This window comes from Coturnix japonica, unplaced genomic scaffold, assembly GCF_054131305.1.
Source record: "Coturnix japonica strain WE unplaced genomic scaffold, WE-NBRP24 Scf128, whole genome shotgun sequence".
NCBI classification, from domain to species: Eukaryota; Metazoa; Chordata; class Aves; order Galliformes; family Phasianidae; genus Coturnix; species Coturnix japonica.
The window spans coordinates 77,291-90,877 of NW_028189031.1; the positions used below are offsets into that span (position 1 = coordinate 77,291).

The 13,587-nt window shown below is 57.0% G+C and overlaps 1 protein-coding gene across 1 annotated transcript in view; it reads left to right on the plus strand.

The window, feature by feature from the left end:
• Positions 1-13,587, plus strand: part of SART1 (spliceosome associated factor 1, recruiter of U4/U6.U5 tri-snRNP) — a 32,869-nt gene that overhangs the window by 393 nt on the left and 18,889 nt on the right. The window contains 6 exon segments of the mRNA XM_085535504.1: positions 351-539; positions 4,960-5,087; positions 6,202-6,411; positions 8,836-8,945; positions 12,216-12,295; positions 12,298-12,360. Of these exon segments, the coding sequence (XP_085391630.1) occupies positions 351-539; positions 4,960-5,087; positions 6,202-6,411; positions 8,836-8,945; positions 12,216-12,295; positions 12,298-12,360 (780 nt within the window).

Consider the following 13,587-nt stretch of genomic DNA (forward strand, 5'->3'; position numbering starts at 1 on the left):
ATTAGGTTCTGGGGTCCCTTTGTGGTCCTTTAGGGGTCTCTTTGGGGTCCTTTTAGGTTCTGGGGTCCCTTTGGGGTTTTTATGGGTACCATGGATCCTTTGGGGTCTCTATGGGGTCCTTTTAGGTTCAGGGGTCCCTTTGTGGTCCCTTTAGGTTCTGGAGTCTCTTTGGGGTCTCTGTGGGGTTCTTTTAGGTTCAGGGGACCCTTTGTGGTCCCATTAGGTTCTGGGGTCCCTTTGGGGTCTTTATGGGGTCTCTTTAGGTTCTGGGGTCCCTTTGTGGTCCCATTAGGTTCTGGGGTCCCTTTGTGGTCCCATTAGGTTCTGGGGTCCCTTTGGGGTCCCATTAGGTTCTGGGGTCCCTTTGTGGTCCCTTTGGGGTCTCTATGGGGTCGGGGGTGCCATAGTGGTGTGTGCTGATGCTGTTTTTCCCTTCCAGGACCTGTACAGCGCCCGGGACCTGCAGGGCCTGGCAGTGCAGCACAACCCAGCAGCCATCCGCGAGGGGCAGACCCTGGTGCTCACCCTAAAGGACAAAGGTGGGGGCACCCATAGGACCCCCATATCCTACATGGCCACCCCAATAACCCCCTCATACCCCCCAATACCCCTAATGACCCCATTACCCCCCCATTGGCACCCATTAACCCCCATTGACCCCCCATTGACTCCCAATACCCCCATTGACCCTAATACCCCCCCAACCCCCCCCAATGACCCCAATACCCCCCATTGACCCTATTAATTCCCCCATTACCCCCCACTGACCCTATTAATTCCCCCATTACCCCATAGGGGTGCTGGAGGACTCTGAGGACGTCCTTCTGACCCCCAATACCCCCAATGACCCCAATACCCCCTAATTCCCCCCCCAATACCCCTAATGACCCTATTACCCCCCATTGACCCCATTAACCCCCATTGACCCTATTAATTCCCCCATTACCCCTAGGGGTGCTGGAGGACTCTGAGGACGTCCTTCTGAACCCCAATAGCCCCCATTGACCCCATTACCCCCCATTGACCCTATTAATTCCCCCATTACCCCCCATTGACCCTATTACCCCCCATTGACCCTATTAATTCCCCCATTACCCCTAGGGGTGCTGGAGGACTCTGAGGACGTCCTTCTGAACCCCAATACCCCCCATTGACTCCCAATACCCCCATTGACCCCATTACCCCCATTGACCCCATTAATTCCCCCATTACTCCCATTGACCCTATTAATTCCCCCATTACCCCCATTGACCCTATTAATTCCCCCATTACCCCATAGGTGTTCTGGAGGACTCTGAGGACGTCCTTCTGAACCCCAATACCCCCCATTGACCCCATTACCCCCATTGACCCTATTAATTCCCCCATTACCCCCAATGACCCTATTAATTCCCCCATTACCCCCACTGACCCTATTAATTCCCCCATTACCCCATAGGTGTTCTGGAGGACTCTGAGGACGTCCTTCTGAACCCCAATACCCCCCATTGACCCCATTGACTCCCAATACCCCCATTGACCCCAATACCCCCATTGACCCCATTAATTCCCCCATTACCCCCATTGACCCTATTAATTCCCCCATTACCCCCATTGACCCTATTAATTCCCCCATTACCCCTAGGGGTGCTGGAGGACTCTGAGGACGTCCTTCTGAACCCCAATACCCCCCATTGACCCCAATACCCCCTAATTCCCCCCCCAATACCCCTATTGACCCCATTACCCCCCATTGACCCCATTAATTCCCCCATTACCCCCATTGACCCTATTAATTCCCCCATTACCCCTAGGTGTTCTGGAGGACTCTGAGGACGTCCTTCTGAACCCCAATACCCCCCATTGACCCCATTACCCCCATTGACCCTATTAATTCCCCCATTACCCCCCATTGACCCTATTACCCCCCATTGACCCTATTAATTCCCCCATTACCCCTAGGGGTGCTGGAGGACTCTGAGGACGTCCTTCTGAACCCCAATACCCCCCATTGACCCCATTACCCCCATTGACCCTATTACCGCCCCCATTACCCCCCAATGACCCCATTACCCCCCATTGACCCTATTAATTCCCCCATTACCCCTAGGGGTGCTGGAGGACTCTGAGGACGTCCTTCTGACCCCCAATAGCCCCATTGACCCCAATACCCCCCATTGACCCCAATACCCCCCATTGACCCCAATACCCCCCATTGACCCTATTAATTCCCCCAATACCCCCATTGACCCTATTAATTCCCCCATTACCCCCTAGGTGTTCTGGAGGACTCTGAGGACGTCCTTCTGAACCCCAATACCCCCCATTGACCCCATTACCCCCATTGACCCTATTAATTCCCCCATTACCCCCAATGACCCTATTAATTCCCCCATTACCCCCACTGACCCTATTAATTCCCCCATTACCCCATAGGTGTTCTGGAGGACTCTGAGGACGTCCTTCTGAACCCCAATACCCCCCATTGACCCCATTGACTCCCAATACCCCCATTGACCCCAGTACCCCCATTGACCCCATTAATTCCCCCATTACCCCCATTGACCCCATTAATTCCCCCATTACCCCCATTGACCCTATTAATTCCCCCATTACCCCATAGGTGTTCTGGAGGACTCTGAGGACGTCCTTCTGAACCCCAATACCCCCAATGACCCCAATACCCCCTAATTCCCCCCCCAATACCCCCCATTGACCCCAATACCCCTAATGACCCCAATATCCCATTGACCCCATTAATTCCCCCATTACCCCTAGGGGTGCTGGAGGACTCTGAGGACGTCCTTCTGAACCCCAATAACCCCCATTACCCCATACCCCCCATTGACCCTAATACCCCCCAATACCCCTAATGACCCCAATACCCCATTGACCCTATTAATTCCCCCATTACCCCCCACTGACCCTATTAATTCCCCCATTACCCCTAGGGGTGCTGGAGGACTCTGAGGACGTCCTTCTGAACCCCAATAGCCCCCATTGACCCCATTACCCCCCATTGACCCTATTAATTCCCCCATTACCCCCCATTGACCCTATTACCCCCCATTGACCCTATTAATTCCCCCATTACCCCTAGGGGTGCTGGAGGACTCTGAGGACGTCCTTCTGAACCCCAATACCCCCCATTGACTCCCAATACCCCCATTGACCCCATTACCCCCATTGACCCCATTAATTCCCCCATTACTCCCATTGACCCTATTAATTCCCCCATTACCCCCACTGACCCTATTAATTCCCCCATTACCCCATAGGTGTTCTGGAGGACTCTGAGGACGTCCTTCTGAACCCCAATACCCCCCATTGACCCCAATACCCCCCATTGACCCCATTGACCCCCCATTGATCCCATTGACTTCCAATGCCCCCCATTGATCCCATTGACCCCCCATTGACTTCCAATACCCCCATTGACCCTAATAAACCCCCCATTGACCCCAATACCCCCATTGACCCCATTGACCCCCCATTGACTTCCAGTGCCCCCCATTGACTCCCATTGACCCCCCATTGATCCCATTGACCCCCCATTTACTTCCAATACCTCCCATTGACCACCATTGAGCCCCCATTGACTCCCAATACCCCCCATTGACCCTAATAAACCCCCCATTGACCCCCCATTGATCCCATTGACCCCCTGTTGACTCCCAATACCCCCATTGACTCCCAATACCCCTATTGACCCCATTAACCCCCATTGACCCCATTAACACCCCCAATACCCCCCATTGACCCCAATACCCCCCATTGACCCCATTAACGCCCCCATTACCCCCTATTGACCCTATTAATTCCCCCATTACCCCTAGGGGTGCTGGAGGACTCTGAGGACGTCCTTCTGAACCCCAATACCCCCCATTGACCCCAATACCCCCTAATTCCCCCCCCAATACCCCTAATGACCCCATTACCCCCCATTGACCCTATTAATTCCCCCATTACCCCTAGGTGTTCTGGAGGACTCTGAGGACGTCCTTCTGAACCCCAATACCCCCCATTGACCCCAGTAATGCCCCCATTACCCCCATTGACCCTATTAATTCCCCCATTACCCCTATTGACCCTATTAATTACCCCATAGGTGTTCTGGAGGACTCTGAGGACGTCCTTCTGAACCCCAATACCCCCCATTGACCCCATTACCCCCATTGACCCTATTAATTCCCCCATTACCCCCATTGACCCTATTAATTCCCCCATTACCCCCCATTGACCCTATTAATTACCCCATTACCCCCATTGACCCTATTAATTACCCCATTACCCCCCATTGACCCTATTAATTCCCCCATTACCCCCCATTGACCCTATTAATTACCCCATAGGTGTTCTGGAGGACTCTGAGGACGTCCTTCTGAACCCCAATACCCCCCATTGACCCCATTACCCCCCATTGACCCATTGACCCCCCATTGATCCCATTGACTTCCAATGCCCCCCATTGATCCCATTGACCCCCCATTGACTTCCAATACCCCCATTGACCCTAATAAACCCCCCATTGACCCCAATACCCCCATTGACCCCCCATTGACTTCCAGTGCCCCCCATTGACTCCCATTGACCCCCCATTGATCCCATTGACCCCCCATTTACTTCCAATACCCCCCATTGACCACCATTGAGCCCCCATTGACTCCCAATACCCCCCATTGACCCTAATACCCCTCCCATTGACCCCATTGACCCCCCATTGATCCCATTGACCCCCCATTGATCCCATTGACCCCCTGTTGACTCCCAATACCCCCATTGACTCCCAATACCCCCCATTGACCCCATTGACCCCCCATTGACCCTATTAATTCCCCCATTACCCCATAGGTGTTCTGGAGGACTCTGAGGACGTCCTTCTGAACCCCAATACCCCCATTGACCCTATTACCGCCCCCATTACCTCCCATTGACCCCATTACCCCCATTGACCCTATTAACACCCCCATTACCCCCTAGGTGTTCTGGAGGACTCTGAGGACGTCCTTCTGAACCCGACCCTGGCGGAGGCGGAGGCGGCTGCTCGGGGTCTGGAGCTGCGGGGCAAGAAACCGGGATACGACCCCTATGGGGACGGGGAGCAGACGGTGGGGGATCACTATGGGGTCTCCCTATGGGGTCTCATTATGGGGTCTCATTATGGGGTCTCCCTATGGGTCTCCCTATGGGTTTCCTTATGGGTCACTGTGTCACAATGGGGGTCACTGTGTCCTTATAGGGTCTCCTTATGGGGTCTCCCTATGGGTCTCCTTATGGGTCACTGTGTCACAATGGGGGTCACTGTGTCCTTATAGGGTCTCCTTATGGGGTCTCCCTATGGGTCTCCTTATGGGTCTCCCTATGGGGTCTCCCTATGGGTCATTATGGGGTCCCCCTATTGGTCTCTCTATGGATCTCATTATTGGGTCTCCCTATGGATCTCCCTGTGGGTCTTCCCATGGGTCTCCCTATGGGGTCTCCCTATGGGGTCTCCCTATGGGTCACTATGGGGTTTCCCTATGGGTCTCCTTATGGGTCACTATGGGGTTTCCCTACGGGGTCTCCTTATGGGTCACTATGGGGTTTCCCTATGGGGTCTCCTTATGGGTCACTATGGGGTCTCCTTATGGGTCACTATGGGGTTTCCCTATGGGGTCTCCTTATGGGTCACTATGGGGTCTCATTATGGGTCACTATGGGGTCTCATTATGGGGTCTCCCTATGGGCCACCATGGGGTCTCCCTATGGGTCTCCCTGTGGAGTCTCCCTATGGGTCTCCCTATGGGGTCTTCTTATGGGTCTCCCTATGGTTCAGCATGGAGTCTCCCTATGGGGTCTTCCTATGGAGTCTCCCAATGGGTTTCCTTATGGGGTCTCCCTGTGGGTCTCCCTGTGGGTCTCCCTATGGGTCACCATGGGGTTTCCCTATGGGGTCTCCTTATGGGGTCTCCTTATGGGGTCTCCCTATGGGGTCTCCTTATGGGTCACCATAGGGGTCACTGTGTCACCATGGGGTCTCCATATCCCTGTACCCCCCCCCTTATCCCTATATCTCCCCATGAAGCATCCCCCCCCCCATATTAATCCCCCCCCCAATTAAGCCCTTTCTTTCCCCCCCATATTAATCCCCCCCCCCAATTAACCCCTTTCTTTCCCCCCCCCCATATTAATCCCCCCCCCCAATTAACCCCTTTCTTTCCCCCCCCCCCCCATATATTCCAGGCCGCCCCCCACACCCTCCTCCCTCAATACGACGAGGTGTTGGCCCCCCCCCAGCAGCCCACCTTCCATCTGGGCCCCCACGGCACCGCGGGGGGGGGGGGGGAGGGGGCAGGACAAGGAATTGGGGGGGGGGCGACGGATGGACCCGAAGTGCAGAGCCTGGAACTGCCCCCCCTGCGCCTGGCCACCGAGTATCTCACACCTGAGGAGGTGAGGGGGGGGTTTGGGGGGGTATTTATGGGGGGTGGGGGGTATTTATGGGGGCTGGGGGGCAGTTAAGGGGGGGGTGGGGGGTATTTATGGGGGGTGGGGGGCTGTTAAGGGGGACTGGGTGGTATTTGGGGGGGTTTGAGGGTGGCTGGGGGGCAGTTAAGGGGGGAGGGGGGGGCTGGGGGGGTATTTATGGCAGGTGGGGGGCTGTTAAGGGGGTTGGGGTGCTGTTAAGGGGAGGTGGGGGCAGTTAAGGGGGGCTGGGGGGTATTTGGGGGGGTTGAGGGGGATTGGGGTGGTTTAAGGGGGGTGGGGGGTCTTTGGGGGGGTTTGAGGGGGGCTGGGGGGCAATTAAGGGGGGAGGGGGTTGGGGGGGTATTTATGGGGGGTGGGGGGCAGTTAGGGGGGGTTGGGGGGTATTTATGGGGGTTGGGGGGCTGTTAAGGGGGGTGGGGGCAGTTAAGGGGGGCTGGGGGGTATTTGGGGGGGTAGGGGGGTATTTATGGGGGATGGGGGGCAGTTAAGGGGGGGTGGGGGGTATTTATGGGGTTTGGGGGACTGTTAAGGGGGGCTGGGTGGTATTTGTGGGGGTTTGAGGGGGGCTGGGGGGCAGTTAAGGGGGGGGGGGGGGGTTGGGGGGTATTTATGAGGGTTGGGGGGTATTTATGGGGGTTGGGGGGCTGTTAAGGGGGTTTGTGGGCAGTTAAGGAGGGGTGGGGAGTATTTGGGGGGGTTTAAGGGGGGGTGGGGGGCAGTTAAGGGGGGCTGGGTGGTATTTGGGTGGGCGTTTGGGGGGTATTTATGGGGGTTGGGGGGCTGTTAAGGGGGGGTGGGGGCAGTTAAGGGGGGCTGGGTGGTATTTGGGGGGGTAGGGGGGTATTTATGGGGGCTGGGGGGCAGTTAAGAGGGGGTGGGGGCAGTTAAGGGGATTTGGGGGGCAGTTAAGGGGGGCTGGGTGGTATTTGGGGGGGGTTGAGGGGGATTGGGGGGCAGTTAAGGGGGGTGTGGGTGGTTATTTGGGGGGGTTTGAGGGGCAGTTAATGGGAATTGGGGGGCAGTTGGGGGGGTATTTATGGGGATTGGGGGGTAGTTAAGGGGGGGTGGGGGGTATTTGGGGGTTTTGAGGGGGATTGGGGGCTTGGGGGGGTATTGGGTTTGGGGGCAGTTAAGGGGGGCTGGGGGGCTTTGGGGGGGTATTTATGGGGGTTGGGTATTTATGGGGGTTGGGGGGCTGTTAAGGGGATTTGGGGGGCAGTTAAGGGGGGCTGGGTGGTATTTGGTGGGGTTTGAGGGGGGCTGGGGGGCGGTTAAGGGGGGTTGGGGGGCAGTTAAGGGGGGGTTGGTGGCAGTTAAGGGGGGTGGGGGGCATTTGGGGAGGTTTGGGGCGGTATTTATGGGGGTTGGGGGGATGTAAAGGGGGTTTGGGGGGGTATTTGGGGGTGACTTGGGGGGGTTGGGGGGCAGTTAAGGGGGGCTGGGGGGTATTTGGGGGGGTTTGAGGGGGATCGGGTGGGATTGGGGGCTTTGTGGGGGGTTAGGGGGTGTATTTATGGGGGTTGGGGGGCAGTTGGGGGGGTGGGGGGTATTTGGGTGCAATTGGGGGGGGTTGGGGGGCAGTTAAGGGGGGTATGGGGGGTATTTGGGGGGGGTTGGGGGGCAATTAAAGGGGGTGGGAGGGTATATGGGGTCCTTGGGTGGTGGGGGTTGTGGGGTTGGGGGGCATTTAAGGGGGGTTGAGGGGTATTTGGGGGGGGGTTGGGGGGCTATTAAGGGGGGTAGGAGGGTATTTGGGGGGGGTTGGGGGGCAGTTAAAGGTGGTTGGGGGGTATTTGGGGTCCTTGGGGGGGGGTTGTGGGGCATTTAATGGGGGTAGGAGGGTATTTGGGGGCAGTTAATGGGGGTGGGGGGTATTTGGGGGCAGTTAATGGGGGTATGAGGGTATTTGGGGGCAGTTAATGGGGGTATGAGGGTATTTGGGGGCAGTTCATGGGGGTATGAGGGTATTTGGGGGCAGTTCATGGGGGTATGAGGGTATTTGGGGGCAGTTAATGGGGGTATGAGGGTATTTGGGGGCAGGTAATGGGGGTGGGGGGGTATTTGGGGGCAGTTAATGGGGGTATGAGGGTATTTGGGGGCAGGTAATGGGGGTATGAGGGTATTTGGGGGCAGTTAATGGGGGTATGAGGGTATTTGGGGGCAGTTAATGGGGGTGGGAGGGTATTTGGGGGCAGATAATGGGGGTGGGGGGGTATTTGGGGGGTATTTATGGGGGTTGGGGGGCAGTTAATGGGGGTATGAGGGTATTTGGGGGCAGTTAATGGGGGTATGAGGGTATTTGGGGGCAGTTAATGGGGTTGGGGGGGTATTTGGGGTCCTTGTGGGGTGTGTATTGGGGTTAATTTGGGGTCCCCCCCCCCCCATTAGTTCCGTAAGCCCCGGCGCCGTGTGCGCAAACTGCGCCGCAGGGAGAGACTGAGGGCGGATCAGCTGCTGGACAGCGCCCCAACACCGTCTGATAAGGACTTTGGGTCCAGGTGGGGGGTCATTAATTAATTAATTGGGGGGTAATTAATTAATTGGGGGTGTCATAATTAATTGGGGGGGGCTGTAATTAATTGGGGGGGTCCATAAAGGGGGGTTCCGGGCGGATCAGCTGCTGGACAGCGCCCCAACCCCATCGGATAAGGACTTTGGGTCCAGGTGGGGGGTCATTAATTAATTGGGGGGTAATTAATTAATTGGGGGTGTCATAATTAATTGGGGGGGGCTGTAATTAATGGGGGGGTCCATAAAGGGGGGGCTCCGGGCGGATCAGCTGCTGGACAGCGCCCCAACACCGTCTGATAAGGACTTTGGGTCCAGGTGGGGGGTAATTAGTTAATTGGGGGGGCATAATTAATTGGGGTTAATTAATTGGGGGGGGCTATAAAGGGGGGGGGGCTCTGTGTAGATCAGATGCTGCACAGCGCTTCACCACTGTCTGATAAGGACTTTGGGTCCAGGTGGGGGGGGATATAAAGGGGGGGGAGCTATAGGGGGTCTGGGGGTCCCTATGGGGTCAAGGGGGTCCCAGTGGGGTCAGAGAAATCCCTATGGGGTCTGATGGTCCCTATGGGGTCTGATGGTCCCTATGGGGTCCCAATGGGGTCAGATGGTCCCTATGGGGTCAGGGGAGTCCCTATGAGGTCTGATGGTCCATATAGGGTCAAGGGGGTCCCTATGGGGTCCCTGTGGGGTCTGATGGTCCCTATGGGGTCAAGGGGGTCCCTGTGGGGTCTCAATGGTGTCTTATGGTCGCTGTGGGGTCTGATGGTCTCTGTGGGGTCTGATGGTCCCTATGGGGTCTGATGGTCCCTATGGGGTCCCTATGGGGTCCCTGTGGTGTTTGATGGTTTCTATGGGGTCTGATGGTCCCTATGGGGTCTGATGGTCCCTATGGGGTCTGATGGTCCCTATGAGGTCCCTATGGGGTCCCTGTGGTGTTTGATGGTTTCTATGGGGTCTGATGGTCCCTATGGGGTCTGATGGTCCCTATGGGGTCAAGGGGGTCCCTATGGGGTCTGATGTTCCCTATGGGGTCTGATGTTCCCTATGGGGTCTGATGGTCCCTATGGGGTCTGATGGTACCTGTGGGGTCTGATGGTCCCTATGGGGTCCCTATGGGGTCTCTATGGGGTCTGATGGTCCCTATGGGGTCTGATGGTCCCTATGGGGTCAAGGGGGTCCCTATGGTGTCTGATGGTCTCAATGGGGTCAAGGGGGTCCCTATAGGGTCCCTGTGGGGTCTGATGGTCCCTATGGTGTCAGGGGGGTCCCTGTGGGGTCTCAATGGGGTCTGATGTTCCCTATGGGGTCTCTATGGGGTCTGATGTTCCCTATGGGGTCTCTATGGGGTCTGATGTTCCCTATGGGGTCCCTATGGGGTCTGATGTTCCCTATGGGGTCTCTATGGGGTCTGATGTTCCCTATGGGGTCTCTATGGGGTCTGATGTTCCCTATGGGGTCTCTATGGGGTCTGATGTTCCCTATGGGGTCTCTATGGGGTCTGATGTTCCCTATGGGGTCCCTATGGGGTCTGATGGTCCCTATGGGGTCTCTATGGGGTCTGATGGTCCCTATGGGGTCTCTATGGGGTCTGATGTTCCCTATGGGGTCAGGGGAGTCCCTATGAGGTCTGATGGTCCATATAGGGTCAAGGGGGTCCCTATGGGGTCCCTGTGGGGTCTGATGGTCCCTATGGGGTCTCTATGGGGTCTGATGTTCCCTATGGGGTCAGGGGAGTCCCTATGAGGTCTGATGGTCCATATAGGGTCAAGGGGGTCCCTATGGGGTCCCTGTGGGGTCTGATGGTCCCTATGGGGTCAAGGGGGTCCCTGTGGGGTCTCAATGGTGTCTTATGGTCGCTGTGGGGTCTGATGGTCTCTGTGGGGTCTGATGGTCCCTATGGGGTCTGATGGTCCCTATGGGGTCCCTATGGGGTCCCTGTGGTGTTTGATGGTTTCTATGGGGTCTGATGGTCCCTATGGGGTCTGATGGTCCCTATGGGGTCAAGGGGGTCCCTATGGGGTCTGATGGTCTCTATGGGGTCTGATGTTCCCTATGGGGTCTGATGGTCCCTATGGGGCCAGGGGAGTCCCTATGAGATCTGATGTTCCATATGGGGTCGAGGAGGTCCTTATGGGGTCAAGGGAGTTCCTATGGGGTCAAGGGGGTCCCTATGGGGTCTGATGGTCTCTATGGGGTCTGATGTTCCCTATGGGGTCTGATGGTCCCTATGGGTTACCCTTGGGGTTTCTATGGGGTCTGATGGTCCTTATGGGGTCCTATGGGGTCTGATGGTCCCTATGGGGTCCCCATGGGGTCTCTATGGGGTCTGATGGTCCCTATGGGGTCTGATGGTTCCTATGGGGTCCCCATGGGGTCCCTATGGGGTCTGATGGTCCCTATGGGGTCTGATGGTCCCTATGGGGTCTGATGGTTCCTATGGGGTCCCCATGGGGTCCCTATGGGGTCTGATGGTCCCTATGGGGTCCCCATGGGGTCCCTATGGGGTCTGATGTTCCCTATGGGGTCTGATGGTCCCTATGGGGTCTGATGGTCCCTATGGGGTCCCCATGGGGTCCCTATGGGGTCTGATGGTCCCTATGGGGTCTGATGGTCCCTATGGGGTCTGATGGTCTCTATGGGGTCTGATGGTCCCTATGGGGTCTGATGGTCCCTATGGGGTCTGATGGTCTCTATGGGGTCTGATGGTCCCTATGGGGTCCCTGTGGTGTTTGATGGTCTCTATGGGGTCTCATGGTCCCTATGGGGTCCCAATGGGGTCTCTATGGGGTCTGATGTTCCCTATGGGGTCTGATGTTCCCTATGGGGTCTGATGGTCTCTATGGGGTCTGATGGTCCCTATGGGGTCTGATGGTACCTGTGGGGTCTGATGGTCCCTATGGGGTCCCTATGGGGTCTCTATGGGGTCTGATGGTCCCTATGGGGTCTGATGGTCCCTATGGGGTCAAGGGGGTCCCTATGGTGTCTGATGGTCTCAATGGGGTCAAGGGGGTCCCTATAGGGTCCCTGTGGGGTCTGATGGTCCCTATGGTGTCAGGGGGGTCCCTGTGGGGTCTCAATGGGGTCTGATGTTCCCTATGGGGTCTCTATGGGGTCTGATGTTCCCTATGGGGTCCCTATGGGGTCTGATGTTCCCTATGGGGTCTCTATGGGGTCTGATGTTCCCTATGGGGTCTCTATGGGGTCTGATGTTCCCTATGGGGTCCCTATGGGGTCTGATGGTCCCCCCCCCTTTTTAGGACCCGTGGCCGCGGGCGCCGTGAGGAGGATGGGGAGGAGGAGCCCCCGGGGGGAGAGGGGGGGGAGAGGCCGGAGGTGCCCCCCCCACAGAGCCCCCCCCATCGGATGACAACAGGGTGGAGAACATGGAGATGAGCAGCGACGGTGGGAATATGGGGGGGGATTTGGGGGGATATGGGGGAAATGAGGGGATATGGGGGGGATATGGGGGAAATGGGGGGGGAATAGGGGTTGGGGGGAAATGGGGGGATATGGGGGAAATGGGGGGGATATGGGGGTTGGGGGGGGGAAATGGGGGAGATATGGGGGAAATGGGGGGAATATGGGGGGGATATGGGAGAAATGGGGGGGATATGGGGGGCCAATAGGGGGGAATAGGGGGGGAAATAGGGGAGATATGGGGGAAATGGGGGGAATATGGGGGGGATATGGGGGAAATGGGGGGGATATGAGGGGAGGAAATAGGGTTTGGGGGGGGAAATAGGGGGAATAGGGGGGGAAATAGGGGAGATATGGGGGAAATGGGGGGAATATGGGGGGAAATAGGGGGGATATGGGGAGAATAGGGTGTTTGGAGGGGGAAATAGGGGGGAAATGGGGAAATGGGGGGGAATGGGGGGGGTAATGGGGGTGGAATAGGGTTTGGGGGGGGGAAAATGGGGGGAGAAATGGGGAAATAGGGGAGTAATAGGGTTTGGGAGGGGAAATAGGGGGGGAAATGGGGAAATGGGGGTGAATGGGGGGGAAATAGGGGAAATGGGGGGGATATGGGGGAAATGGGGGTGGGATATAGGGGAAATGAGGGGAATATGGGGGGGAAATGGGGTTTGGGGGGGGGAATAGGGGAAATGGGGGGGGGAATAGGGGGGAAATAGGGGGGAAATGGGGAAATGGGGGGGTATAGGGGTTGGGGGGGAAATAGGGGGGAAATGGGGGAAATGGGGGGGGGAATAGGGGAAATGAGGGGAATATGGGGGGGAAATGGGGGGGGAAATAGGAGGGGTATGGGGAAATGGGGGGTAATGGGGGGGGAAATGGGGGTTGGGAGGGAAATAGGGGGGAATAGGGTTTGGGGGGGGAATTGGGGGGGGATATGGGGGGGTAATGGGGGGGAAATAGGGGTTGGGGGGGGAAATGGGGGGGATATGGGGGAAATTGGGGGGTAATGGGGGGGGAATGGGGGTGGGAGGGAAATAGGGGGGAAATAAGGGGGAAATAGGGGGGAAATGGGGTTGGGGGGGGGAAATGGGGGGATGAGGAAATGGGGGGGGAATGGGGGGTAATGGAGGGGATAGGGGTGGGGGGGATAGGGGGATATGGGGGAAATGGGGGGGGAAATGGAGTTGGGGGGAGGAAATAGGGGGGAACTGG